The 27,883-nt window shown below is 43.1% G+C and overlaps 2 protein-coding genes across 6 annotated transcripts in view; both read left to right on the top strand.

Annotated features, from left to right (window-relative positions):
- Snx2 (sorting nexin 2) overlaps positions 1-2,326 on the top strand; it is a 40,677-nt gene extending 38,351 nt beyond the window's left edge. For both annotated transcript variants that reach the window (XM_038330993.1, XM_038330994.1), the window contains one exon: positions 1,859-2,326. In XM_038330993.1, coding sequence (XP_038186921.1) covers positions 1,859-1,909 — 51 coding nt within the window. In that variant the 3' untranslated portion in view covers positions 1,910-2,326. The remainder of the gene's footprint in view (positions 1-1,858) is intronic.
- Positions 2,327-20,811: 18,485 nt separating this feature from the next.
- Snx24 (sorting nexin 24) overlaps positions 20,812-27,883 on the top strand; it is a 145,124-nt gene continuing 138,052 nt past the window's right edge. The window contains exons 1-2 of one of the 4 annotated variants that reach the window (XM_038331807.2): positions 20,812-21,042; positions 21,729-21,888. Coding sequence is in view for 3 of the 4 variants with exons in the window: in XM_038331804.2 (XP_038187732.1) it covers positions 20,983-21,042 (60 nt within the window). In the remaining variant the exon portion in view is untranslated. Of the gene's footprint in view, positions 21,043-21,223; positions 21,269-21,728; positions 21,889-27,883 lie in introns of those variants that run through there. The other 3 variants (XM_038331804.2, XM_038331805.2, XM_038331806.2) reach the window with 3 other exon arrangements.

A 27,883-nucleotide genomic window follows, 5' to 3' on the forward strand; every position in this document is an offset into this window, starting at 1 on the left:
CTGTTTGCCTCTACTGAATAGTACACAGAGATATACTATTCCCACAATTAAGCCTTAAAAAGTCAGAGGGCCTGGAGAGATAGATCAGCGGTTAAGAACACTTCCTGCTCTTACAGAGAAAGCATCCACATAGCAGTCACATCCAGTTCCAGGGGATCCCACACCCTCCTCTAGCCTTCCAGAATGCCAAGTGTACATGTGGAACACATGCATTCAGACCAAACACTTATGCATGAGATCACGTAATAGCTTTCCCCTTATCTTTGGGACAGTCTGTGTATATACCTTAGGGTAGTCTGGAAATTGCTGTCCTTGTGCCTCAGCCTGCCTAGTGCTGAGGCTGTAAGGGCGCACCATGGCCTCTGACTTTATAGCCCTGGTTTCCTCTCCTTATCAGACTGACAGCTGCAGTAAGCACTCCTAAAACATCTTTCTCCTCTACAACAGATAGAAACTTAGATGGAAAACTAATTTTTAAAAGGTTTTTCTTTGTAATGTTTTAATAATTTTGTCTTATTTAGAATTTTTGGTACTTGATTGCTACAACTGGCATTTGTTTCCTTACCTAGGACTATGAGCTTTCATGATACATTAAATAAAGTCTATGAAAGTCTTGCATATACAAATCAATTAATTTAGTGTCTTTAATAGGAATAATTCTTCTAGTTAGTTTTAAAATGTTCAGAAATAGAAACCTGTCCATATAATATAGTATGTCTTCAAATTCAAGCCAGGCCCAGTGGTGCAAACCTGTGATCCCTGCACTTAGAAGGGGAGTGCACTCTCGGGAGAGCCTGCTCTGCATAGTGAGTTTCAGGCTAACCTGAACTACATAACATAACTTTCAAATGAGCTAATAAAGTTAGATTTTTAAAAATGGAACTGCCGGGTAGTGGTGGCACACCCCTTTAATCCCAGCACTCTAGGGGCAGAGGCAGGTGGATCTCTAAGGACTGCCAGGCCTACACAAAGAAACCCTGTCTTCAAAAAATCAAAAACCAAACAACAATAACAAAAACCCAAAACCAAACAAACAAAAAACAAGCAAACAACCTAAGTCAGATAAACTTATTTCCAAAGAAGTTGTTTTAATTTAACTTTTTAGTATATAGTCAGTCTGTTTTCCAGTCCCTGTTTTCCTTTGTTACTCAATATTGACTTTTTTCTTCCTTTATTCTTATCCTCTTAACTAGCAATAATATAAAATGTGTATATCCTAGAAATTAGGGTATGTCATTGCTTTATGTTGGAAATGGTCAGTTTTTAACTCATAATAGTATGTTTCTATATAATTTTGCATAGATCTAAGAAGTATAAAAATAGATATTATGTTGTTTACAGTGGAATCTGTAATTACCTAGGAGTAATGTTTAAATAGGTTATATATTAATTCTGTTGATAAGACATCTGGTGAGGAAATGATCCATTTAAGAGCCATATGTAGTCAGGCTTCATGATGAACACCCATAATCCAGCACAGTGAGGCACAGGCAGAAGGACTGCCACAAAACCAGGGCCAGACAGTTCTACACAGAAGAGAGAGAGCCTGTCTTCTTTCAGACGGGCCATCAAAAACAAAACAAAACCCACACACAAGCGAGGTGTGGTTCTGCACCCACAATCCCCGTACTGGGGTGTCTGCAGCATGAAAACCTGAAGCTTAAGGCCAGCTTGAGCTAACAGTGAGACCCTTTCCCAAACAAGTAAGAACAGTGATCCCATTAGTACATACAGTTATATACATATATAAATTAAAAAGACTAAATTAGAGCTAGCTGTTTATGTATATTTTTTTAAAAAGAATATATGCACTAAAATAACAAATATAATGAAATTATCTTTTTATTATCGCCCACAGCTGATAAAGTACTGGGAGGCATTCCTACCTGAAGCTAAAGCCATTGCCTAGCGATAAACGTTATCCCTGTTAAGGAGACATTGGATTCCTCAGTGAGATCATCTAGAAACCATCTAAATAAACCACTATATATTTTATGAATTACATGTGGTTTTTTTTATATATAAAGACATATGCGCTGACATTTTATCACCAGCTGCATGTCCTGACCCTCTTTGAATTCAGTGGACTGTGGCATGACATTCTGCAGTATTTTGCTGAATTGAACACTATTGTGTCTTAAATAATTGCACTAAAAAGTGCACCGCAAGGCCAGAAAATTTTACAATCTTTTTTCTTTTATGTTCTGTATTATGTTTACCCTCATTGTGAAGCAAATTAGCAAATGCATTGATTAATGTTCACTTATACATTCCTGTACAGAAATGATTTTGTGATTATAATAATAAAATGATATTACTTGTGAAATATTAGTAATAAATTATTTGAGTAAACATGTTAGGGATCTTTTTAATAAGAAAAAATACTTCTAAATATATATATATAGTTAATATTGTAATTCCTTAAATGTTTTAACTGATACGAAATGCCAAGTTCTTACATTGAATAAATAGCTAAACGAGTTTATAAATCGGGTTACAAAACAACCATAAATCAGGGAACAGTTATCTTGGTCATTTTAAGTAAAGAAGAGAATATTATAAATGCCCAGTTTAAGAGTCAGGACAGGTTGAGCATTCAGTCATACCTGTAATCCCAGCTCTTGGAAAAGCTGGAATAAGTGGATCATTTCAAGTTCAAGGCCAGTCTGGGCTAGAAAGTCAAAGGACAGTATCTGTGTTTGAGTCATATGTGTCATGTATTTCCTTTTCTTTTTTTAACTCATATGATTATCTTCAAATATTTTATTGTTGCCTCTGTTTCTATTTCAAACTAAAAGTAGGTCAAATGTAGTCATGATTGACAAAGAATTGGTGCCATATTAAAACCCATGGTTTGACGAGTAGCCAAGGACAGCAAAAACAAATCTGAAGGAAAATGACATGTGCTGTTTCATTGGCAGCCTTCTCACAGTGCCTGCATGTCCTGTTTAGATGACTGGTATTCAGTGCTTAATGATGATGAAATTATAAGTTATGACTGGCATCATTCATTTTCCCCAATCAGGTAACAGAAATAGACTGTTATAGAGGTGTGTAAACTTGGCCAATCAGACTGCATTCTTTGTTTTTGGCCATCTACAAAGCCAGTATCTTAAGAGCATGGCATGAGGGAAAGGAGGGGTGTGTGGAGGGAGGACAGTGACACAATCCTCTGGACTTCTCTAAGAAGTCCATGTTCAACATACTGCTCATATGGCCAATAACTGTCAACTTGTCACGGGTCCTGAAATGGTGAGCTTGTTCGTAGCATCTTCCAGCTACACACTGACATTCCTGGCTGACTCCCACTGTCTTGTGCTTGTTCGTTGGTATTCTAAGCATGCTGGGATAGTTAGCACTAGAGCCTCAGGCCGGTCAGCAGACTTTCAGCACCACCACCTCGCCACTTTGCATATGCTGAATGACTTTGGGTTACATATAAATCATAGCTGGGTTCTCTTGACACTTGTTTGTGGAGAGTTGCCTTCTAATTACATGCGATGCCTTTGGCTCTCCTAATTTGGTTTTTGGGTCTTCTTAAGCTGAGTGTGGTGGCATATACCTGTAATGCTACTACTTGGGAGACTGAGGCAGGATCCTTGGGAGCTTGAGGCCAACCTGACTACAGAGTTATCTCAAAAACAATAGGAAAAAACCCTCCAAGTATTCTTACTAAAAAACATCTGTTTATTTGAGTTGGGCATGGTGGCACATATCTAATCCCAGGACTTGAGAGGCTGAGGCAGGATCATGTGTTTGAAGATAGTCCTGTCTACAAAGTCTCTCTCACTTCCAATCCCTCCCAATCTGCAAAGGCATGCACACAAAGGCAGCCTTTCTGGAACTCCTTGACCATGTCTTCCTTGTGTCTTACTGGGTATATGAAGTGTCTCACCATGTCCGGAGTAAAGGTTTCGGTTGAAACATCAACACCACTGTGAGTGCTGTTCCCACGAGACTCTTAGAACCCAGGAGACTGCCTACCACATTGTGTGATAGTAAAGGCTCAATGAACTGAACAGGAAAAGCAATCCTAGAAGTCATGAAACCTTATATCGCTGCTTACATTGAAAATAGCATTGAGAAATTAATAATTTGTAGTAATACATATCAGGTGTCTTCTACCATAAATATTGAATCCATGGGCCAGTGAGATAGCTCAACAGGTTAGGGCACCTGCCACAAAGGTTGACCCTACCTATTTTAATCCCTGGGTCCCACCTGATAAAACAGACTCCCAAAAGTTGTCCTCTGACCACATGTACACTGTTGCATGCATGCCTCCTGCACACAAACAAATATAATTTAAAAGTAAATAAATGTTAAACAACAACAAAGAAGAAAAACCTGTTGGCAATATAGTTTCCTTTGAATGAAGGCCTAGTAGTATGTCTATAGTTGTTGTAATTCCAAACATGTGGTTTAGAAATAGCTAAAGAACAGTTATTCAGATCCAAGTTTTCATAATTAGAATACTCAATAATTCCAAATAATTTGAGTATTTTCAGTTTTGATGAAGCTTTAGAAAATCACCAGAGTGGGCTGGAGAGATGGCTCAGAGGTTAAGATTACTGACTGCTCTTCCAAAGGTCCTGAGTTCAATTCCCAGCAACCACATGGTGGCTCACAACCATCTGTAATGAGATCTGATGCCCTCTTCTGGCCTGCAGGTGTACATGCAGGCAGAACACTACACATAATAAATAATAATAATAATAAAAAGACAGTGTCTCACTATTTAGCCCTAGCTTGCCTGGAACTCACCACGTAGACCAGATTGGCCTTGAACTCACAGAGATTCCTGAGTCGTTCTCCAGCACAGCTGGCTAACAGCCTACTCTTGAGAGTCTCTTACAAGCTGTTGCAGCTGCTCTGAAGAGGGAGGAAAAAAAAAAAAGAGAATAACCAAAGCTTAATTCCTCAGGCCCACATTTACTATTAGTGTGTTGGAAACCTCAGCATTTTAGCAGTGATTACTTCTTATTGATCTTATCTCCTGCTACCAATTCTAAAGTTTGTTCCTGGGGCTGGAGAAATGGCTCAGCGGTGAAGAGTGCTAGATGCTGCTTTCCCAGCAGGCCTGGGTTCAGTTCCTGCACCCATATAACTGCTCACAACCATCTGTAACTCAAGTTCCAGAGGATCCAACATCTTCTGGCCTCTGCTGGCGTGAGGTGATGCACAGACACACATGCAGGCAAAGCACCCATACACATGAATTTAAAATAAAATGTTTTCTTCCCAAATGAATAAAAGAGTTGTAATGATTTAAAATCATGTTTCTTTTGTCTTGAAAAAAGACCAACACAACAATATAGTAAACAGTATGGACTTGGGTTATGAATCCAGTCTTGCTTCTGTCACTTAGGGGCTATATTATGACTTTGCACATGCCACTTACATTTTTTTAATATTTAAAAAGAAAGCATGTGTGTGTGTGAGAGAGAGAGACAGAGAGAAAGAGAGAGAGAGAGAGAGAGAGAGAGAGAGAGAGAGAGAGAGAGAGAGACAGTACCTTTTTATGTGTCCAAGCTGACTTCAAACTTGTGGTCCTCCTGCCTCAGTTGCCAGCATTGTGGAATTACTTAGTTTACAACACCCATATACATCCCTTATATTGAAAAAAATTAAAGGAAAATTTTTAAGAAAAAGTATAAGGGCTGGAGAGATGGCTCAGTAGTTAAGAGCACTGTCTGTTCTGCTAAAAGACCTGGGTTCAATTCCCAGCAACCACATGATGGCTCCCAATTATCTATAATGAGAACTATTCTGGCATGCAGGTGTACATGCAGACAAAACACTGTACACATCATAAATAAGTATAAATAAAGGATTCGAAAGGATGGCTCATCAACCAAGAGCGCCGGTTCAAGAGGACCTGTGTTTGGCTTTCAGTACCCAGGTTTGGCAGCTCCAGGGCGACCCAACATCTTTAGTCTCTGAGGACATGTGCTCATGTCCTCATACCCACACACAGATACACAATTAAAAAATAAAATCCTTAAAAATATAAATTAATAAAATTCTTGCTTCTTGAAGATTTTTCTTACATATCTTATTTAAAATATTCAAGCTTCACTATACTTAACATTTTTTAAGTTATGTATACATGTGTTAAGTGAAGGTGATCTGATTAGCAAATCAGATCCTAGCCAGGAGCAGTAGCACAGACCTGGAATTATAGCACACACAGGCATGAGAATTGCTTCAAGTCTGAAGCCAGACCCTATCTACCACCTCATCTCACTCACAAAAAGAAGGAAAGAAGGAAAATTTCTAATCAAAGCTAGTAGTCTTGATAAAGTAAAGTAGAACTATGAGTCCCTTTTATATTTTCGTTGAAGTATTCGGGTGTGGGTATGAATGTGCCACAGCACTTGTGCAGGTGGGGGACAACTTTCCACAGTGTGGGTTCTGGGAATCAGTTTGTGTTGTCAGTCTTAACAGCAAGTTTCCTTAATCGCTGAGCCACCTTGCCCCCCTTTCAGACATTTTGTTTTGGAACAGAGTCTCACTTTATATTATAGCCCTGTCTGGCCTGGGAGTAAAGGCATGTTACATGACATCCTGCTTTAGATGGTGTTATGTAGCCCAGGTTGGCATCATTTCCTGTGTAGCTGAGGCTGACCCTGGAGTGTTCTTTTTGTGTGTGTGCCTCAAGTACTGAGATAGACATGTGCCACCATGCCCAGCTTGTAACCTTGATTTCTAACAGAAAAGTACAATATCTCAGACTGGTGTGATAACACACACCTGAAATCCCAGCATTTGGTCAAGTTCCAGTCTTAAAGATCCCCCCACTTCTCTCTCTCTCTCTCTCTCTCTCTCTCTCTCCTCTCTCTCTCTCTCTCTCTCTCTCTCTCTCTCTCTCTCTCTCTCATTGCAGGGAATCAAATTCAGGGTCTCACATGCTTGATAAGTTAGCATTCTATCACTGCGCTACAGCCCTAGCAAAAAGGGTTTTGAATTTCAGTTTTTAAAACTATTTTCAACCATTCAGCTTGTATTTAACATACTGATACGGATCTCTGTTAGGAGTGGCCCTTGAATGTATAGAGCCTTGGGTCTGATCCCAGCACCCCATGAACTGGGTAAGGAAGGTGGCAGAGAACTCATCAGGTGGAGACAGGAGAATCAGAAGTTTAAGGCCATATCTAGTTATACAGTTCAAAGGCAGCCAGGACTATAACATGCTCTCTTATATGTTGTTTGTGGGCAAACATTATATTAATGTCAAAATACTTTCTCACCATTGTTCTTCCCTTTCTTTATGGCCTCTGAGTATGAAATGTTTCACTTGTGGTTTTAAATGTAGAACAAGCTTCTGAGTGAAATTGGCTTTCTCAAAAGGAAGGAAGCCAGAAGAATTACAGAAAAGAAATGAAATGACTTTTCACTTTAAGGGTTTTTTTTGTTCTGCATACATTGTAGAAAATGGTCCCATTATGACATTTTCATACATGTTGATCATGTTTCACCCCCATGTCCCATCTTCCTGTTCTAATTCCCAAATACATAACATTCCCCCTTCTACGCTCACGTCTTTTTCAGTCTCGATTTTGAATGCCAGAGAGTGTCGTATTTATCTTTACAGTCTGACAGTTCACTTATCATGAGGCTCTCCAGCTCTATCCATTTTCCTGCCAGCAGCACAAGTTCATCTTCCTTCATGGATGAATAACACTGGGCTTTGTTTATACCACATTGTCTTTCTTCCTTCACCCATCAATGGGTACCTGGGTTGGTTAACTAATTTGTGTAGTGTGATTATTGCTAGGATAATAATAATAATAATAATAGTGTTCACCTGTATGTATTGTATGCAGCTGACATATCTGTTTAGGGGTGGTAGTGCTGGATCATTTGGTCATTCTCATTTTAGGTTTTTAAGTAACCATAATGATTTCCATACATTACCAACTGCAGAAGGGTACACATGTGCCCAACAGCATTTGATGCTAGTTTTCTTGTTAATCATGCTGACTAGGATGAGACAGAATTTTAGTGTAGTTATAATTTGCATTTCCCTCATTGTCTAAATATGTTGAATATCCTTTCCAACTAATTTCTTAATCCAGATTCCTGAAAGAATTACAAGAACGTTCCTACTTCTGCCCCAATAAGAGTTGTGACTAAGCTACATTGCAACTCTACCTTTCTTGTCCAGGTTCCCCACATGGGCTGTCATGTGCTCATCTGAATCAGGGAGACAGCCTATAGATAGTAGTAATCACAGACAGGTTGAGCAAGCTCCACCTATTTGAACAACGGTGGTTGTAAGAAGTGACAAGGAAGCCCGGTCACCAACTTAGGGACATGTAGACAGTTTCATATCTGATATCCACATACAGTTAAAAAACCATATGATGGAATTTCAAAACATTATTTTTGATCTTACAAAGGGAATAGAGAGATGGCTCATGGCTTAAGAGTGTTTGGTGCTATTCGAGCAGGCCCAAATTCAATTCCCGGCACCCACAGCATGGGTAACTTCAGCTTCAGGGCTCTGACACTCTCTTCCGCATTCCTCCATCCCCCTCACTTGCACACATAACTTTAAAAGTTTGTTAAAGAAATGTGTATGGCAGTGCTTGAAAGATGGCTCAGCAGTTAAGAGTGCTTGCTGCTCTTACAAAGGACTCTTCCAGTTCCCAGCACCCAAATGGTGGCTCACAAGCTGGAGCTCCGTGGGATCTGATACCTTCTCTGGCCTCCTCGGGCACCAGGTATGCATATGGTGTACAAATATAAACAGAACACACATGCAGGCAAAACACTCATACACATGAAACTTGAAACCAGAAAAAGAGAAACATGTGCAACTTGTCTTTGTTTCAAAGTACAGATAAAAGACCAAATAGAATTCCCATTCCTTTCCTAAAATTCACAATGAAAAGGATCATGCCCAACCTTTACAGTAAAGAACCAGGCTAAGGAATAATGGAGGCCAAACATGGAAACTGAAAGCATTATGTTTTCTATATCCAAACTTTTAAAAAGTAAATAGTAACAGGTAAGATTAATATTTAGTTCAGATTCTACAAAATATTTTATTATGTGGCCCAGTATACTGAATGCTATTGAGATGCTTTGTGTTGTCTTCTGCATCAAGGTTTTGCTATCTGGTGTGAATTTTATTCTGTCATCACATCTTTAGCCATGGCTTACCAGCTATCACATGGCCTGCTGGCTAGGATGTGGCCAGCATGGGTTTAGACATTGTGTATAGGGAAACAGCAGTGTAGCAGGGAGCTAATTGGCAGCCTGAATCTAGTGAAGAAGCTGACTGGGAATAAAGGATTCCAGGTTATCTTCCAGTCAGGTGCAGCTTTTGTGTGTGTGTACTGGGTACTCAACAGCTACTGTGAGTGGTGCCTACCAACTTAAATCGTGGCTGGACTATGCTTCTTCTTAAGTTTGTGTATTAACTATGTGCAAACATTTTTCTTTCTTGATATGTAGCAAGCTCTTCCAGATTCCTGTTCTAAGTGTCAATGTTCTAGTAAGTCCTTTGGGGACCCAGAACCTATTTCTTCACACGTTGCTTCAAAAGCTGCTAAGAACAGATGACTGTAGTCAACAGGGAAGTTGTGGCTTACCGTCTAATTCTTCAGTGCACATGGAATTTCAAATGCTTATTTTCCTTTCTTTATTACATGCTTCTAAAAATTTACTGAAGACAAATGCTCTTAAGTATTTTCTAATTGGGAAAAATCGGGAGTTTTTAATTACAGACACATCCAGTTGAAGCTACCCACTCGGTTTTGGTTTGTTTGTGACAGGGCCTTGCTCTCTAGCCCATTCTGGCCTAAAACTCACTATCCAGCATCAGACTGGAACTCAAGGTGATCCTCCTGCCTCAGCCTCCCCAAATCTGGGATTACAGGTATGTACCACGACACCTGAGTTTACCTACTTGTTAATAAACAGAACTTATTTTTACTAATGTCAATTAACATGATAAACTATTCTAAAGGAATACTTTGAAGGGGAAGATGTTCTATTTTAAACTTATATATGTAACTTTAATAAAACTAAATACAAACTTATCTGGTTGTCTTCTTATTGCTCCATAGTCAAATCATTGATTTTAATCAGTATTTACTCTAGTTCTCTACTCAGTGTTCTCACTGTGTATGCATGTAGTATGTGTTTATGGGTGCACATATATGTATGTACATGTTTGACAGTAAACTTTTAAACTAAACTTTGGGTTTTAAATTTCAGTTAGAAGTATTTCTTAGGACCCAAGACATCCAGCAAGGGAAGAAGGGAAAAGGTCTGGAGGTCTCTACAAAGACTGAGAACTCTGCTCATTTAGATTGTTCAGTTGGTTGTAGCTCACATCCCATTTGTGTGGCCACATTGCCTGAACTAATCTATAGATTTCTTAAGGAATGACTAGGTTCTTGTTTCTTGTAGAGCATGTTACAGCCCAAACAATGTAATAGAGTGGTTAGGAACACAGTCTTGGGGCCCGGAGAGATGGCCTAGCAGTTAGGAGCATTTCATGTGCTTGCAAAGAACCTGAGTTCAGATCCCAGCACCTAGGTCATACAGCTCACAAGTGCTTTTAACTCCAACTCCAGGGCACATGATATATTATTTTGGCTTCCTTGGGCACCTACAAACACATACACACACACACACACACACACACACACACACACACACACACACACAAATAAAGAAAAAGAAAACACAGGCTATGTGAAATCCAGGTTTATTAAATCTTGCTTCATGAATCTACAGAGAGCTTGAGCAAGTTCTGTATCTCTTAAGATTTAATCTTTTCATCTGTAAAATAGGAAGCATCCCTTAACTGGCAGGAATGCCCTAGCAATAGCAAATTCCTGATATGTATTACTACACATTCAACAATTATTTATTGAGCACTTACCCCAGTCTGAACAAAGCACAACTCAAAGTGTAAGTCAGTTAAACCCTTTCTTTCCTAAGTTGTTTTAGGTTAGAGTTCCTTGTCACAGCCAACGGAAAGCACACTATAACAGGTACCAACAGAGTTCCCTTCCAGAACAGTCTTCTGGTGTGGGACAATGGTCTGCATTCTGTCAATCATATTTTAAATAAACACTGATTGGCCAGTAGCCAGGCAGGAAGTATAGGTGGGACAACCAGACATGAAGTAGAGACAGGCGACAAGAACAGGAGAATTCTGGGAAGAGAAAAGCTTGGTCCACAGTCCTGACCCAGCCACAGAAGAAGCAAGATGTGACTGCACCACCAGATAAGGTACCGAGCCATGTGGCTAACATAGACAAGAATAATGGGCTAATATAGGAGTTACTAAGAAGCCTGAGCTAATGGGCCAATCACCTCTGTGTGATTTCTTTGGGACTTAATGATTGTGGGAACTGGGCAGGACAGAAACCACAGTCAACAGTCTACCCAGGAGATCTGCCATGCAGGTTAAGAAAACAGGTATGAGGGGTCCTGAGTTCAATTCCCAGCAGCCACATGGTGGCTCACAATCATCTGTAATGGGATCTGGCACCCTCTTCTGGCGTGTGGGCATACATGGAGAGAGAATGTTGTATGTATAATAAATAAATCTTTTTTTAAAAAAAGGGAAGAAAACAGGTATGAAAAAAATGGTTGTGGTCAAAACCATTTTCTACCCACCTAGTAAAAGTTTAGAATTACCACCATTGCTTAGAGAGCATTGTTAGTAGGCATTTACAGAAATCTGGAGTTCCCCTAACAGGGCAAATCTGAAGTCCCAGACACTCCAGAAGTGAAGGCATGACTACCATAGGTTCAAAGCCAGGCTGGGCAACTAGGCTTATTTCAAGTTAAAAAATGTGGGTTGGGGACATAGGTTCAGTGGTGGAGTACTTGCCTAACGTGTGCAACCCGAGGTTCAGAGCCAAAGAAGGACAAGAGAAATGGAGGTAGTTGCTAAGGAAAAGAATTTATTTTCCACACAGTGCAAAAGCCTTGACTCTATTGTGGGCTCAGCTGAATACCAATGGAAGAAGGAAACCAGCAGGTGAGAGGCCCCAGTGACAAAGCAGTCATCCGGCAGGGCTGGCGAGGCTGGAGCACAGCAGCAGAGGCTGTTGACAGTGACAGAGAAATAAAAGTAGGCAAGTGTATTTCTTCCACCCATTCGCGTTACAGTCCACGTGACTGCTGCATAAACGTGATGGCTGAGTGAAGGTCAGAGAATGTTGGGTGGATGGAAAGAGCCTCCAAAAGAAATGGAGCATTCCTCTGAGTACGGGAAAGGGAGATGGGCTGACTTGGAAAAGGGAAACCACAGGAATTTGAACTTGAAGGATTGTATTATCTTAGTGAAGCAAGAAATGAAACCATTACCAGAGGTATCAAAAAAGAAAATCAGCTGCCAAAACGTTGGATGACAGGTGTTTAAAAAGACAGAGGTGAGGGAGAACAATGGATGAGTATTGCATGTTAGAGTTTGGAAATCATGAATATACAATGAAGCCTGTAGCATGATTAGTAAAAACCCAGAGACAGATACTGGGGTTCAACCTGAAGATCAAAACAGCAAAACAGCCAGCCACTGGCTCTTAACCTCTACCTCAAACTTCCAAATGGTGATCCTGCCTCCAGGAATCCCATAAAAAGCCTGAAAAATCTTTTAAAAAAAGAAGGAGGAGGAGGAAGAGGAAGAAGAAGGAGGAGGAGGAGGAGACAAAGACGACTTAGATACAGAGTCAAGCGCAGCTTCTTGGTAACCATCTTCTCTTTGGTAGGCTCTGCTGCCAGCGAGCAGAGGCATGGCTTCTTTAAGAGAGGCTTTCTGATTCATCGATAGCATCAAAGTCTTGAAGCTCTTTTAAGAGGCTCTGCTACCAAACACTTCAGTGGTGTTTATGACAGCTGGCATCAGGCTTCTTGGACTTAGAAACTCCGAGTTGTGGCAATGAATGTGGCTTCTACCAGTACCTGTGCCATGAAGCTAGACTCTCAAAACGCTAAGGAATGGGGTGGAGCCAGCCACCAAAGCCACAGCTTTAATCCTAGCCATGGTGCTTAGCAGGTTAAAGACTCGTGCTCAGCAAAATATAGAGATATTTGGTAAAGACAGATTCCGATGGGGGGAAAAAATCTCTAAACAGTTTATAGTGTGCTCAAAAATATACGTAGGCTTGGGAGAAAAGAAAAATGATAAAGTCCTTTAAAAAATCAGGTGTGATGGCACACCTTTAATCCCAGCATTTGGGAGGCAGAGGAAGGCAGATCTCTGTGCATTCAAAGCAGACTGGTCTACAGAGTATGTTCCAGGACAGCCAAAGATACACAGAGAAACCCTGTCTCAAAAAACCAAAAATTAAAAATAAAAATAAAAGGGATAGAATAAAAAAAGCCACATAAAGATGGAAAATACACAGAGAATCTGGATATTGTATGTTACTGTGTTATTTTTTAATTGTTTGCTGAGGAAGGAGCAATAGCTGCTAAAAGATATTTGATTATCAGTGCTGCTGGATTCATCCAACCTATATATTTTAAAAATGCCTTGAATTCAAAATATAAGTCAAAAGGTATGTTACTTTGGAAAAGGGGTTTTGCTTTTGTTTCCACAGGAAATGAGAGCTGTGGATTCATTCTTGGTTAAGAAAAATCAAGTTTGATCAAGGAATGCCCCCTGAAATATCTCCAATGGGAATGGATGACCCAGATTATCCAATGTTTCAGAGCACCTCTGTTGCAGCTGCTTATGAGTTCTACATTCAGAACAACTTCAAGACTGCTCTGAGATGATCCAGCTTCACAGAATACTCCAGTCAGGACTTGACCCTAATCCTAAATTTTCTTTGGCTCCTATAAGATTACCAATACCCCCAAGCAGCAGAAAGTAGCCTGGAAAACTATGCCCACATTTCCCCCCAAAAATGGATTATGAATGTATGTCTTTGTTTAGAGTGTTGGTTATAAGTTGTTATGTTATTTAGTATTCTGTTGATCGTTATGAGAGGACAGCTGTTGGGAGCACTAAGAGAGGACTGGGGACAGAACCTCACGGTAGAGTTCTTGCCTTCGAGGCCCTGGGTTCAGTCCCCAGCACCTAGCAGGAGAAGGGGATGGCTAGAAGAAAGAGGTTGTAGTCCATGCTTAGAGGCAGCAAGGTCAGGAATGGGGCCAGGCTACAGTGAGAGAGATGAAGATGTTTGGTGCAGTAGGACACATTTGTCAACCCCATGTGTCAGGGGCAGGATGATCAGAGTTCACTCTCCTAGTCTACACAGTAAGATCTGCTTCAACAAAGTAACGAGAACCGACAAGTACAAACTAAAGCGATTCGAGACTACGGAGCCCGGCACTGCGGCCGAGGACTCTACACACAGAAGAAAGTCTCAATCAGTAGAACACAGGGAAGAATAAATTCCATGGAGGGACAACACGCAGGTGGGCAGTGAGCTTGCTGTAGCCAGCAACCCCGCCATCCACCTCACACACTGAGCCCTGTGCACCTGGAACCAGAGCTGGCTGCGGAGCACAGTGGCATCTGAGATGTGTTGCCCGTGGGGCCTCCCCTGAGAGGGGACTGCTGAGATTCCAGAGTGGTGTGTGGGTGGAGTTATTCACACTGCTAGCTGGAAGGGAACTTTCCACACACCGGGAAAGCATGGCCAGCAGAAATAAAACAGTGTGCCCTCTGGGAAGCACAGATCAGCCCAGAGCCAGACGTCTTTAGATAGCTGAGGCAGGGCCTAATACCTGAGTCCACAGCTTGTAATAGAGAACTAGCCAGACTTTAGACTGGACTTCATGATCATGTGAGATTTGTGCGCCGCCCCCCCCCCCCACCCCAGAGAAGCAAAAGTAAGGCTAGGATTGGTATATTAGGAATGTCTGCTAAGTGTCTGGTTGTCTTCGTATGGCTCCTGCCAGAAAAACTCTATGGTAGGGCCTGCAGGCCTGCCCTTGTGCTATGGAAGCAAAGGCTCAGCAGAGGGGAAAGAGACCATAAACTAGACACAATGGCTAAGTCCTGATCCCACCATGGGGGAAGCTGCTGTAGGAAGGACTGCCAGTCTGAGGCCAGGCTGCACTGAATAATGAGATTCCATTTCAAAAAGGAAGGGAAGGGGTAGAGGGGAAGGGAGGTAAAGAGAGGGGAGGGAAGAGGAGGGGAGGGGAGGGGAGGGGAGGAGACCTCTGAGAGGACAGGCCAGAGGCCTCAGTGCTGTTTCCTTGGCTGTTCTCCAGGGACTATTGCTCCACAAGCAAACATGTTAGAATCGTCTTCTTGCTTCAGAACATTTTAGACATCTGGAAAATGAAGGAGTGGAGGCCATGAAGCCAGGTCTGACTTGTGCCAGTGTGTACTGGTGTTATTATGACAGGGTGCGGTGGTGCAGGCCTTTAATCATTTCAGTTGAGAGGCAGAGGTAAGCAGATCCCTTTGAGGTCCAGGCCAGCCTGATCTATATATGGGGTTCAAAAGATAACACAGATTAGAAGGGATGGTGATCCCTCTAATCCCAGCACCCAGGAGACGAAAGTAGAGGGACCGCCACAAATCTGAGACCAAGGTAGACAACATAACAAGACTTAGAGCAAGACCCTGTTATAAAAAAAAAAAAAAAAGACACAGGATTAAGAAACAAGATCCAACTATGTGTTGCCTCCAAACAGATAAACCTCCCTGGCAAAGATGCCTGAAGAAAAGGAGTGTTAAGGGTGGCAGTAAGTAGATTTCCATTGGAACTGGCTACCTTTATAACAGATGGAATTAACTTAAAGCCAAAATTAATTCAAAGAGACAAAGATGACACAACATATTAATAAAATCAAAATCTACTTCCTGTATAATTATTATTATACAAAATAATTTTGAATATATAGGCACTGAACATTGAAGGTCCTAGTTTCTCTTTCTTTCTTTTTTTTCTTCCTTTCTCTCTCTCTCTCTCTCTTTCTTTCTTTTTTTCTTTCTTTCTTTTTTTGTGGTCCTGGGTTTAGCCCTTAGCATTCCACTACCCCCCAGAAGATTAATGGTTTTTATTTTAATTTTTTATTGACATTTATTGAGCTCTACATTTTTCTCTGCTCCCCTCCCAGCCTCTTCTCTCCCCCCTCCAACCTTCCCCCAAGGTCCCCATGCTCCCAATTCACTCAAGAGATCTTGTCTTTTTCTACTTTCTACTTCCCATGTAGATTAGATCTATGTAAGTCTCTCAGTGTCCTCATTGTTGTCTAAATTCTCTGGGATTGTGGTTTGTAGGCTGGCTTTCTTTGCTTTATGTTTAAAAACCACCTATGAGTGAGTACATGTGATAATTGTCTTTCTGTTTCTGGGTTACCTCACTCAAAATAATGTTTTCTAGCTCCATCCATTTTCCTGCAAAATTCAAGATGTCGTTATCTTTTTCTGCTGTGTAGTACTCCACTGTGTAAATGTACCACATTTTCCTCATCCATTCTTTGGCTGAGGGGCGTTTAGGTTGTTTCCAGGTTCTGGCTATGACAAACAATGCTCCTATGGACATAGTTGAGCACATGTCCTTGTGGCACGATAGAGCATCCTTTGGATATATACCCAAAAGTGGTATTACTGGGTCTTGAGGAAGGTTGTTATCTAATTTTCTGAGAAATCTCCACACTAACATCCAAAGGGGCTGTATCAGCTTGCATTCCCACCAGCAATGCAAGAGTGTTCCCTTTACCTCACAACCTCTCCAGCATAAATGGTCATCAGTGTTTTTGATCTTGGCCATTCTTCCAGGTGTAAGATGGAATCTCAGAATTCTTTTGATTTGCATTTCTCTGATGACTAAGGATGTTGAAACATTTCCTTAAGTGTCTTTCAGCCATTTTAGATTCCCCTGTTGAGAGTTCTCTGTTTAGGTCTGCACTCCATTTTTTAAATTGGATTATGTGTTCTTTTGGTTTCCAATTTCTTGAGTTCTTTGTGTATTTTGGAGATCAGACCTCTGTCTGATGTGGGGATAGTGAAGATCTTTTCCGATTCTGTAGGCTGTCATTTTGTCTTGTTGACCGTGTGAAGGTCCTAGTTTCACACACACAATCAGACATAAAAAGACAGAAAGGTCCTGTTATAATAATAGTGGGTGACTTTAGTACCTTTATCTAGTCAATAGATAGGTCATCAAAACTAAGAGCTGACAAATGTCAACAATATTTGACATAATAGATCAAATAGACTTAATAGGTATTTCCAGAAGACGCAGGATGCACATTCTTCTCTTCAGAACTCTCTGGAATGATCACACTTTACGATATAAGGCCAATAGGAACAAAGAAAAAAATCGGAATAATTTCTTGCACCTTGCTTGATTTAAGTGGATCAGACCTAGAATGCAACAGCAAGGGGAAACACAGAAAATAGGCAAATACACGGAGACTTAACAAACCACTCTGGAACTGGAGATATCAGAGGAGAAATTTAAAAATTGCTACAACTGAATGAAAATGAAAAGCACACCTTATCAGAGCATGTGGGAAACAGCTAAGAAGAAAGTTCAGAGCTGTGAGTGCTTCCATTAAAGAGCAGAGAAAGGCTTAGCAGACCAGTGCTTGGCTGGATAGAATTCCTAACCCCACATAAAAGCCAGGTGGGCATGGTGGCTGCCTGTAATCCCAACACCCAGGAGGCAGAGGATGGTCAGGGAAAGCTGGCTAGACTATCTGGGACTGGAGAGCTCCTGAGATTCCGACACAGAAAATAAAGTGGGGAGTGTTTAAAAAACATCATACCACAATTCAATTTCAATTTTCTACATACATGTGCACACATGCACATAGATATATGCATCCACACACTTGCGCATGTGTATGCACGCCACACATCCGCATGTAAAAGAAAAACCCCAGAGATCTCACATAAATAATTTGATGATGTTTTAGAAGAACAAGAATGAGATACAACCCAGCATATATTGAACAAAATTATAAGGACCCAACTAGAAATTAAGGGATAGACACTAAAAGAAAAATACAAAGCAAATAAAAGACAAAAAGTTTTGTGGAAAAAGACAAGATTGACCAAGTTTTGCCCAAATAATCAAAAGAAAGAGAAGGCTTGAATTAACAAAATTAGAAAAAGGGGGAGGAGGCATCAACTCCAGGGGGTCACTAGGAAGTACTTTGAAAACTGATACTCTGAAAACATGGGAAATCTAGAAATGAGTACATTTATAGACACATATGACCTACCAAAACTCAAGCAAGAGGATCCATGTTAAATACATCCATAACATGCAGCATGGTAGAAGCAGTCATAGTTTCCTGACAAAGAATTCTAGGGCACCTTTAAAAAACAGCAAACACTAATACTCCTCAAGCTGTCCCATGGGTTGGAACGGGAAGGAAGAAAAGAAACTAAGACAAACCATCTAACTCATTCCACATATAAAAGACCTCTGCAACACAAACTAGGTAGGCCAGACCTGGCTGGCCAGCCTGGGTGGCTAAGAATGACCTTGAACTCCTGATTCCCACCAAGGCTAACCTCGACCACAGAAGACTCTGCCTCCCACATCACCCAAAACAAACAAACAAATAACCATGCATCCTGTCATTATTCTGAGACCCAAATCAGGTAAAAGAAGAAAAAACTAAAGACCACTATCCCTGATTGACATAGATACAAAAAGTCTTTATAAAATATCTGTTAATTGAATTCACCACAATACTTAAAAAAAAAAAAGGTATGCACTACAATGATGCTGGTTTAATCTGGGAGAAGAGAAGGCTTCAGCAAATGCAAATCAGACACAAATCACTAGGTCATTCAAATGGACACAGAAAAGGCCTTTGGCATCCCTTCGTGATGAAAGCCCTGAATAATAATGATCATACACTCTATTCCAATCGTTTTGTATAAATACTTAGATTATATAGACTCTCCTAGAAAAATATGCACCAGATATAGTACCACAGAAAAGTGTCTTGGCTCGGTTTCTATTGCCCTGTTAAAACACTGATCAAAAGCAATTTGGAGAGGAAACGGTTTCTTTCAGTTCACAGTTGTAATCCATCAAGAAGGGAAGTCATGGCAGGAACTCAAGAGCAGGAACCTGGAGGCAGGAACTGAAGCAGAGACCAAGACTGCAGAAGACAGCTGCTTACTGGCTTGCTCTCCCATGGCTTGTCTGTTTGCTTCCTTGTACTACCCAAGACCACCTGCCCGGGGGTGGCACTGCCCACAGTGCTATCAATTGGTAATCAAACAAAATGCTCCACAGACTTCTCTCCTGGTAATTTGGCAGAGGTATCTTCTCAGTTGAGTTCCTCTTCCTCCCCTCCCCCCGTTCTAGCTCGTGTCAAATAACAAGAACAGGGAGTATAATGCATTTATTTATTTGCTGTGTGTGTGGGGGGGGTGGGGATGAGTGGGTCAGAGGTCAGAGGGCAATCAGCGGCAGTTGGTTCTCTCTTGCCACTTTGTAGGTTCCAGGGATTGAATCTAGGAGTTCATCAGGCTCAGCAGCAAGTGCCTAGACCCACTGAGCCAGCTCACTGGCTCTAATACAACTTTTTTTTTTTGTAAAACACGGTCTCACTGTGCAGCCCTGGCTGTCCTGGACCTCACAGGTATCTGCTTGCTTCTGCCTCCCTAGTTCTGGAATTAAAGGCCAGGTCCATCACAACCCACGATAACACATTTTCTTTTAAGGCAATTGTACTCTTGAACAGAAATTAAAATTTACCTAGAAAAGGGGTGAGAAATCACACAATACAATGTGACACTTGCCAGGGGCTAAAACAATCTACACACAGGAACCACAGGACTGTTGGATTCTATCAGGAGGTGCAGGTGGCTACAGATAAGAGGTCACATCCTGGGGCTGTAGGTGCTGTGTCGGGAGAAGGCCTCTTCAGATGCGGCTGTGGAAGACCTTCAAGTCCACAGCAGGCAAGAACCCAGACCGTCACTGCGGGGCGGTGGTGGCACAGGCGAGGCAGAGGCAGGCGGAGTTCTGTGAGTTCCAGGACAGCCAGAGGTGTTACACAGAGAAACCCCGTCTCAAAAAACAAAAAAACAAAAAAACAAAAAACAAACAAACAAACAAACAAAAAACAAAGAAGAGGAGGAAGAAACAAGAGCACTTTCTCTATGGTTTAGGGTTCATTTCCCTCTGTAGAATTTAAGTTGAAATGCCCCCTGTCCTCAAGGGCAAAGTGAGTGGATGCAACTGTTTACTTACTGTAAACTTAAGAAGCCGCTGGCTGGTCATTGTTGCCCTTGACATCAGATGTGATGTGGGTTACATCACAGCTTAGTATCCCACGGTTTCTTCCAAATGCTATTCTGCACTAACCTAAGAAAGAAACTCAGTTTCCTTGAGTACCTTCATAGTCCTGTTTCCTGAACTATCGATTTGGAGACAGCTAAGTGCGGCTGAGGGACAGACACCGTCTGGCCACCACACTTTTAAGCAATCATTTCTATCTTGCCCACTTACTGTTCCTTAGTGGCAGTGAATGTCTTGGAACTAGAGCGGGCACTAGTCACTTTGAGGCTATGCGGTCGCATCCCCAGGCTCGGAAGGCTGGGTTAGCAGAATGGGGTGCAGCAGCAGCAGTCCCAGTGAAAGTTGGCACGGTTTGCCTAGGTCAGCACGAAACCCGAAGCCAGCCCTAGCCGGGCAGAATCTCGAACGCCATCATATTCAGTCCTCCACTGGCTCCCACTCTCAGGTGGCGCCCCGCAGATCCGGAGCCCGCAGGGCAGGAGAGACCCGGGTCGCGGCGCCCCGCGTGGCCGCGCACACCCGCCGGTGCAGACTCTGGCCCGCAAGCCCCGCCTCCCGGGCCCAGCTGATCCGCGCCGCCCTGCAGGCCCCACGCCTCGGCCCCGCCGAGCTCCACTCCGCCCGCGCCCGCTGCCCTCGCGCGGCCGAACCCAGTCCCCGCCGTGCACCTTGGGCTACGCGCGGGAGCGCGCGCGCCGGGAGGGCAGCGGGAGGCGGGGCGGCCTGCACGGTGCTGAGGAGCCGAGAGTGGCGCGGCCCCGCCGCGGCCATGGAGGTCTACATCCCGTCCTTTCGCCACGAGGACAGCGATCTGGAGCGCGGCTACACGGTAGGCCGTCCCCGCGGGTTCCCCCACCCGCGAAGTACCCCCCACCCCGCCAGCGCGGTCGTCATGGAGACGGGAGCCCCTCCCCAGCGCGCGCCCCCCCGGGCTCCATCCCTTCCACCCCCCCCCCCAACCTCCACGGTCCGCGGCCTCTGGAGCTTCGGGAGCGGGCCCAGCTGCCCTCTGCTTGCTGTGTTGCAGGTTCTTCATGGCTTGCAAGTTCTGTAAGGTTCGTTCAGATGGAAAATGTGTTACCAAAGTGGGGGAAAAAGAAGAAAAGAAAAGAAAAAAAATCAATCTTTATGGTTGCTCATTAGCCAGGGTAATACATAGATTGATTTTTAGATTTTTTTAAATGGATTTTAGAGTTTGCTTCTTTTTTAGCTCTGCAGTGGCACGAAAGGGCAAAATCAGGTGCTTTTACCTGAGCACATGCCCTGTACCTAGTGAGTGTAGAGTCGCCCAGAAATTTGAGACAGGTGGCTTGCTCTGAGTAGAGGCAACCGCAGAGACCAGCCCTGGACTCTGAGAGTGACAAGTTAAATGAGTGAGGTGTTGGTTGATTTCCTCGGAAATCTAAGCTCCTTCATCTAGATAGCCACTGCAAGCGGTAGAAACGCTTCCGATTGGTTAGAACTTGCAAGAGGTTTTTTCTTTTTCTTTTCTTTTTTTCTTTCTTATTTTTGCAGTTGTTGGAGAACAGAATAGAAAGATCATTCCAGACTGACAAACTTAGTTTCTTCTCTTGTTGACTGGCAGCTGTAAGCTGTATTTCCTTTCTGTCATTTCATTGGCCAGAGTTTCTTCTGAAATACTAAACAATCGTGATGCGCTCTGCTGCTTGTCCAGGTGAGAAGCTGAGTAAGACCTTTGCTGGCTCAGTCGGCCTTTAACAGATGGAAGGTGTGCCTCCATGTTTCTAGTTTGAGGATTAAGAACAGGGGTGCTACACAATGTTCTCTTGAGGGTTTGTAGGGATGTTTAGGTTTGGAAGAAACTGTGGAGAGCAGCCTGGATGGATTGCCGTCTTATTCACTGCTGATTCTCTTACTAAGCACTTACTAACCATGTCATCCTGGCACAGCCTTGTAGCCCTGCTTCCTTCCTCTAAATATTCTTGGTGTCTTGTGACAGTCTGTCTAAGCCCCGAGTTTTTAAAGTGAAAACTAAATTGCCCTCTGAAAAGTTGCCGAAGAGTTCCCCAAAAGTGGCTAACATGCTCTCCATGGTCAGGAACTAGGGAGAGGAAGCTGCTGCGCTCTTGCAGTAAACCTCTTCTTCTGTAAATCCTCCCAGGCACTTAACACGTGCTTAATTAGGTATTCTGAATATTCTTAAGAGAAGATTGTAGGTCAGTGGCAGAGAGCACTTGTCTGCTGTCCACAAGGCTATGGGTTCCATCCCAGCACTGCAAACACCAAATATCAACAAAGAAACCTGGGAACTGGCGCTCATTCCAGGGAGCAGAAACTTTGGCTGTGTTTTATTCTTCTAGAACTCTCACCTCTCCTGTTAGCATCTTCAACACATTGCTTCTCAGAGGCATTCTTTTGGTGTATACAGGTAGAAGACAAACGTGAAGGCCCTTGGGCTTCGGGTAGCTCCAGTTAAAGTTAATTTCCAGCAGAAATAAACCTTTTTGTTTCTTTTTCTTTGGTTTCTCTGTAGCTTTGGTGCCTGTCCCAGAACTAGCTCTTTTAGACCAGGCTGGCCTCAAACTCACAGAGATCCGCCTGCCTCTGCCTCCCGAGTGCTGGGATTAAAGGCGTGCGCCACCGCCGCCCAGCGCATTTTTGGATAGATGGCAATTCAGCTTCCTTATCCAACATTGAAATTATTTGCCTTCTTTACATACTGTTTAAGATTTCATTATATATTATGTGTGTGTGTGTGCATGTGGTATGTGTGTGTGTGGTATATAGACATGTGCGTGTGTTCATGTGCAAGCGCACACTCTTGCTTCAGCGCTTATGTGTTTATGCACCGCCATTTACATGTGGAATGAATGAAATTTCTGCCCTGGCAATGCTGAAGTATGCATGGGCAGCCCATATATGGCGGTTCTGTTGAATTTGTCCATATTGGGTTCATGGTCTATGTTGATGAGGGCGGCTGACCAGGTCTCTTCCTTTACATGTGGAAGTCAGAGGATAATTTTTGGAGTCGATTTTCTCCTTTTAGTAAGTGGGTTTCTGGAACTGAACTCATGCCTTCAGACTTAGCTGAACATGCCTTTATCTTCTGAACTATTCCTACTGGCCCAGTTTGTTTGCTTGAGATAGCGTCTCCACGTGTAACATAGGCTGGGTCTCAAAGTCAAAGCAGTCCTCCTATCTCAGATTCTTTGGTTCTGGGTTTCCAGGTGTGTGCTACCGTATCTAGCCTGATTTTCTTTCATTAGAGAACCTGATTTTCCTCCCCAAAGTATATTACATAGTGATTATGATTGTGTTTTTGTATTAAAAGAACATGGCATACAGTTTTAAGTACTTCCGTGATAGAGAGTTTTATTAGAAAGGATGAGTGTTCTGGAAATAGAGATATGTCCAATCAAGCTACAGCTCTCATCCCAAAGTGAGCAGAGAGTGTATTCATTCTGTGCCAAACACGAATGACCATGCCTTGGGACACATGGATTCACATTGCCTCAAATGGCAGGCTCCACTCTGCAAGTGCTTATAGGAGCTTTTATAGCCACAGGACAAACCATAGTCATAAATCAAGGCATTTTCCAAACACATTGTTCAAGCAGTTACTACTATGCCCATGTTGCAAGACCCCCGAACTTTTATTTTTACTGGGACATTTACTGGGACTGAGTTCATCATCTGGTTGGATCATGTCTAAAATGGAGCTCTTTTTCAAAATGGAGTTTGTTTAGTCCCTTTATTTTCTTCTCTTCTTTGTTCCTAGAGCCCCATTTTGGGTCTCGATCTCATCTTAAATTATCTGATTCCATCAGAGCTCCTGGCTGATAGCTGGCGACCATTATCTGAATTGCCCCAAGCTTTCCTTTCATGAATTATACCAGCCTGTTTAGGATGCAAAGTTAGGAGTAAGATAATATGAAAAGGGGGCTCAGTAGGGTGGAGATTAAAGTAGTCAGCCAAGGGGAACTGTTAATCCAAGATTCTAACCCTCCCTGATTGGCCTCTTATTCTCTCTCACCTTGGCCACCCCACTATGATCTATATAGAAGCAACATTTTTCTCCTAATGTGTTGAATGGAGCTAGCTTTACCCAAAATAATTACACGGAAACTGTATTCTTTTAAACACTGCCTGGCCCATTAGATTCAGCCTCTTATTGGCTAATTCTCACATCTTCCTTTAACCCATATTTAGTAATCTGTGTAGCACCACGAGGTGTGCCTTACCAGGAGAGATCTTAACCTGCATCCATCTCGGAGAGGAGAAGCATGGCGACCACTCACTATGGTGACTGTATATGGCGGCTGCCTGAAGCGTCTCCCCACTCCTGCTACCCAGCATTCTGTTCTGTCTACTCTGCCTACCTAATTTTCTGTTCTCTTAAAGGGCCAAGGCAGTATCTTTTTTTTTTTTTTTGGTTTTTCAAGACAGGGTTTCTCTGCAGCTTTTTTATAGCCTGTCCTGGAACTAGCTCTTGTAGACCAGGCTGGCCTCGAACTCACAGAGATCCGCCTGCCTCTGCCTCCCGAGTGCTGGGATTAAAGGCGTGCGCCACCACTGCCCGGCGGCAGTATCTTTATTAATAATGAAAGTAACACATAGACACTCCTCCATCACTAATGCAGCTCAGAGAGCCCCTTGCTGGAGAAAAGTTAGGTCTAAGTATCTTCTATTTTGTAACATGACTTCTGCCGAAGACGTTAGAGATTCTTGTAAGTGAGACAGAGTTTTCTAATCACTCTATGTCTGTGTCTATAACAGCGTGTCGGCTGGAATAATGCTGATTTTGAGTAATCAGGGAGGCCGTCACCATTCCCAGTTTGCCTAGGCTAACTCCCAGCAAAATAGTTAGGGTAAGAGTAGACCTACGTTTTCTCCTAACTTGCCCCATGACTGGGGTTCCTAATCTATTTAATGGTTCCTTGTTTGAGTGATAAATCAGCCTGGGGACCAGTTGCACCAAAATACAGTATCCTTTGCTGCCATTAAGGATCTTGTATGGGCACATGGTATTAATCCAGAGGAACATACCCACCAAGTATCTTTAGGAGGAATTAGACTTCCTAGGGAGGTTAGAGGGGCTAAGGTTTGATTGCATAGTGCTCGTTTGTCATTTGGCATGGCACCTATACAGAACCCTTGAACCATGAACCTTGAACTTGGCCTTAGATTGCCAGTGACATTGGTCATGCTCAGTCTCCAAGGTGTAATTTCCCATAATAGCAATGCCCTCACAATAAGTGGGTGCAGTGTAGTAACAAAGCCAACAAGAAGGTGTTAAGTTTGGCTCAGTAGAATTTGAAACCAGGAATGATCTTTGTACCAACTCAAGAAGTGGGTCCATCTCAGCTGGGCCCCTGCTCGGGGTGATGGTGCTGCCAACTGCTGTTAACGTCAGTGATGACAGTAATAACAGTATCAAATGAGGAGCGGAAGGGGAGAGCCAGAATGAGGAAGAACACATTACAGTGAAAGATACCGAGGTTGAGGCCTGGGGTGTTACTGTCATGGTGTTTCCAGCCAAGAACGTGAATGTTGTCATTGGGGCATGGAGATGGTGGGCTTAGGTTTAGGGGACTGAAGTATGGGGACAGGCTTGGGCTTGGGCCTGGGTTTAACTTGATTGGGCCCTATCACTATTACAGTGGTAGGATAGCCAATAAGCCATCTTAAGGGGACTATTAGCTCCTGGGTCAGGTGCCTGTCCAAACCATTGAAGCTTATCCTAATGTCTGATTTCCCAAGGATATCCTTTGATCCATTTATCTTCTTTTCTCTGCCCCACCTTGGTGAAGGTTATGTTTACAGGGTTACACCAGTGCTCCCGACAGCCTCCCACTTGGATTTGCTTAAGGCTGGGGAGAAAACTGTGTGCTATCTCTCTATTATATGCTGGGGGGGAATGAGGCGTTTCAGGGAGATGTAATCTGTCTTAAGAGGGGGGTTCTCCCATAAGTTCCTAGTGAACATGTAAGACCAACTGGCGCAATACTAGTCATCCCATCCCCCACACCGTAGTTGGTCTTTCTAGACTCTGCCAGCTGGATGTTGTGGGCATAGATAACAATGTGGTTCCCTGCGCTGCAGTAGTGAAGAAGCAGAGGGCAAATGAGGGGCTAATGTCTGGGTCATTGGGGATAGAAGTGGCAGGGATTCACAGTTATATTGGGGAGCACAGTTAAAATGGGGCCAGCTTTAGACACTTGAACGTTCACTTGGACGTTCACTTGGACGTTCTTATCCTGAATGTATCCCTGAGTAGTTCTTATGAGTTGCCAAGTCAAATTTAGGGGGAGGGGGCGTGTGGATTTCCTGAGGAACATCTCATAGGCACAGTACATACAGCCAGCAAAATCATTAAGATTGTCACCTCTTGGAATGCCGAGTTCGCAGCTTGACCGGGTTGCTTGGGTCCTTGGCAACCTCCCATCCATCTCAACGGTGGTCTTTGAGTGCGAAGGGATCAGCAGGTCTGGTGTGGGTATAGTGGATCCAGGAGGCTATGCCGTCAACCTTGATGGCAGCCGGTGTAGTCATGCCAACTGCCATCAAGGTTGATGACGGCGTGGTCAGTAGAATGATGAAGGGTCCTTTCACAGGGTTCTAGCGGATGTCTCTTAACAAAGACCCAGGCCCTTGACTGAAATCTATGGGGTTTGAGAGGGACACCAGACTCATTAAGGGCCCTAAGCTTTGGCCATACGTGTTTATCTATCCATTCAATTCTCTACAGAGAGTCAAGAAGGTCTCGGTCATCCAACTCTGCCAGGAGTTCTGGCTGCAAACTGGGAATGGTAGGGGTGGGGCACCAAACATAATCTCAAAAGGTGTCAGCCCCATTTGGTAAAGAGAGTCTCTAACCCTAAACAAGGCACAGGGGAGGAGGGTCACCCTATCCGCGCTAGTCTCCAGGCCTAATTTAGAAAAGGTTTCTTTTAGAGTTCTATTCCTGCATTTTACCTGTCCTGAACTCTGGAGTCTATATGCCCAGTGTAATTTTCAGTCACTCCCCAGGATGGTGGCTAAACTCTGACTCACTCGGGACACAAAAGTCCATCCATTGTTTGACCCTATCACAGTAGGAAACCCATGCTCGTGCAGGATGTCTCCTAGAAACTTTTTCGCCACCATCAGTGTTAGTGCTGTCTCGTGTTTGGCGGGGAATGCTTCTGTCCAGCCGGAGAAGGTGTCTATAAACACTAACAAATATTTATACTCATATTTGCCAGATTTGACTTCAGTGAAGTCTACCTCCCGATACACACCAGGCTTCTTTCCTCTGAGTCGGCTCCCAGGGTGTTTTGGCAACAGCATTGCAAGTTGACAGGCCTATTAGAAACCATGTCTGCGATTTTCTGCTGCCTGTCTCTGATTTTAACTTCAGAGAACCTCAGTAAGTCTTGGGTTCTGCGATCCTCCTATAAGAGGAGCAGTGGGTCTTTGGGAGCAGCTTCTGCCCCAGGTGGTCAGGTGACATGACTTTACAGTCAGCTGAGCGCCACCATCCTTCCGGACATTGTCTCATAGGGAGAGACTTTATCCAGGTCAGGTTCTCCTGGCGCTACTTCCCGGGCAGTCTCATCTGCCAAATTGTTACCTCTGGGAATAGATCCATGCCCCTTTTGGTGCCCAGATAATGTATGATGCCACTTTCCATAGGGCTTGGAGAAGGGCTAGAATCTTCTCTTTATTTC

The sequence above is a fragment of the Arvicola amphibius genome, chromosome 5 (genome assembly GCF_903992535.2).
Source record: "Arvicola amphibius chromosome 5, mArvAmp1.2, whole genome shotgun sequence".
In the NCBI taxonomy this organism is placed as follows: Eukaryota; Metazoa; Chordata; class Mammalia; order Rodentia; family Cricetidae; genus Arvicola; species Arvicola amphibius.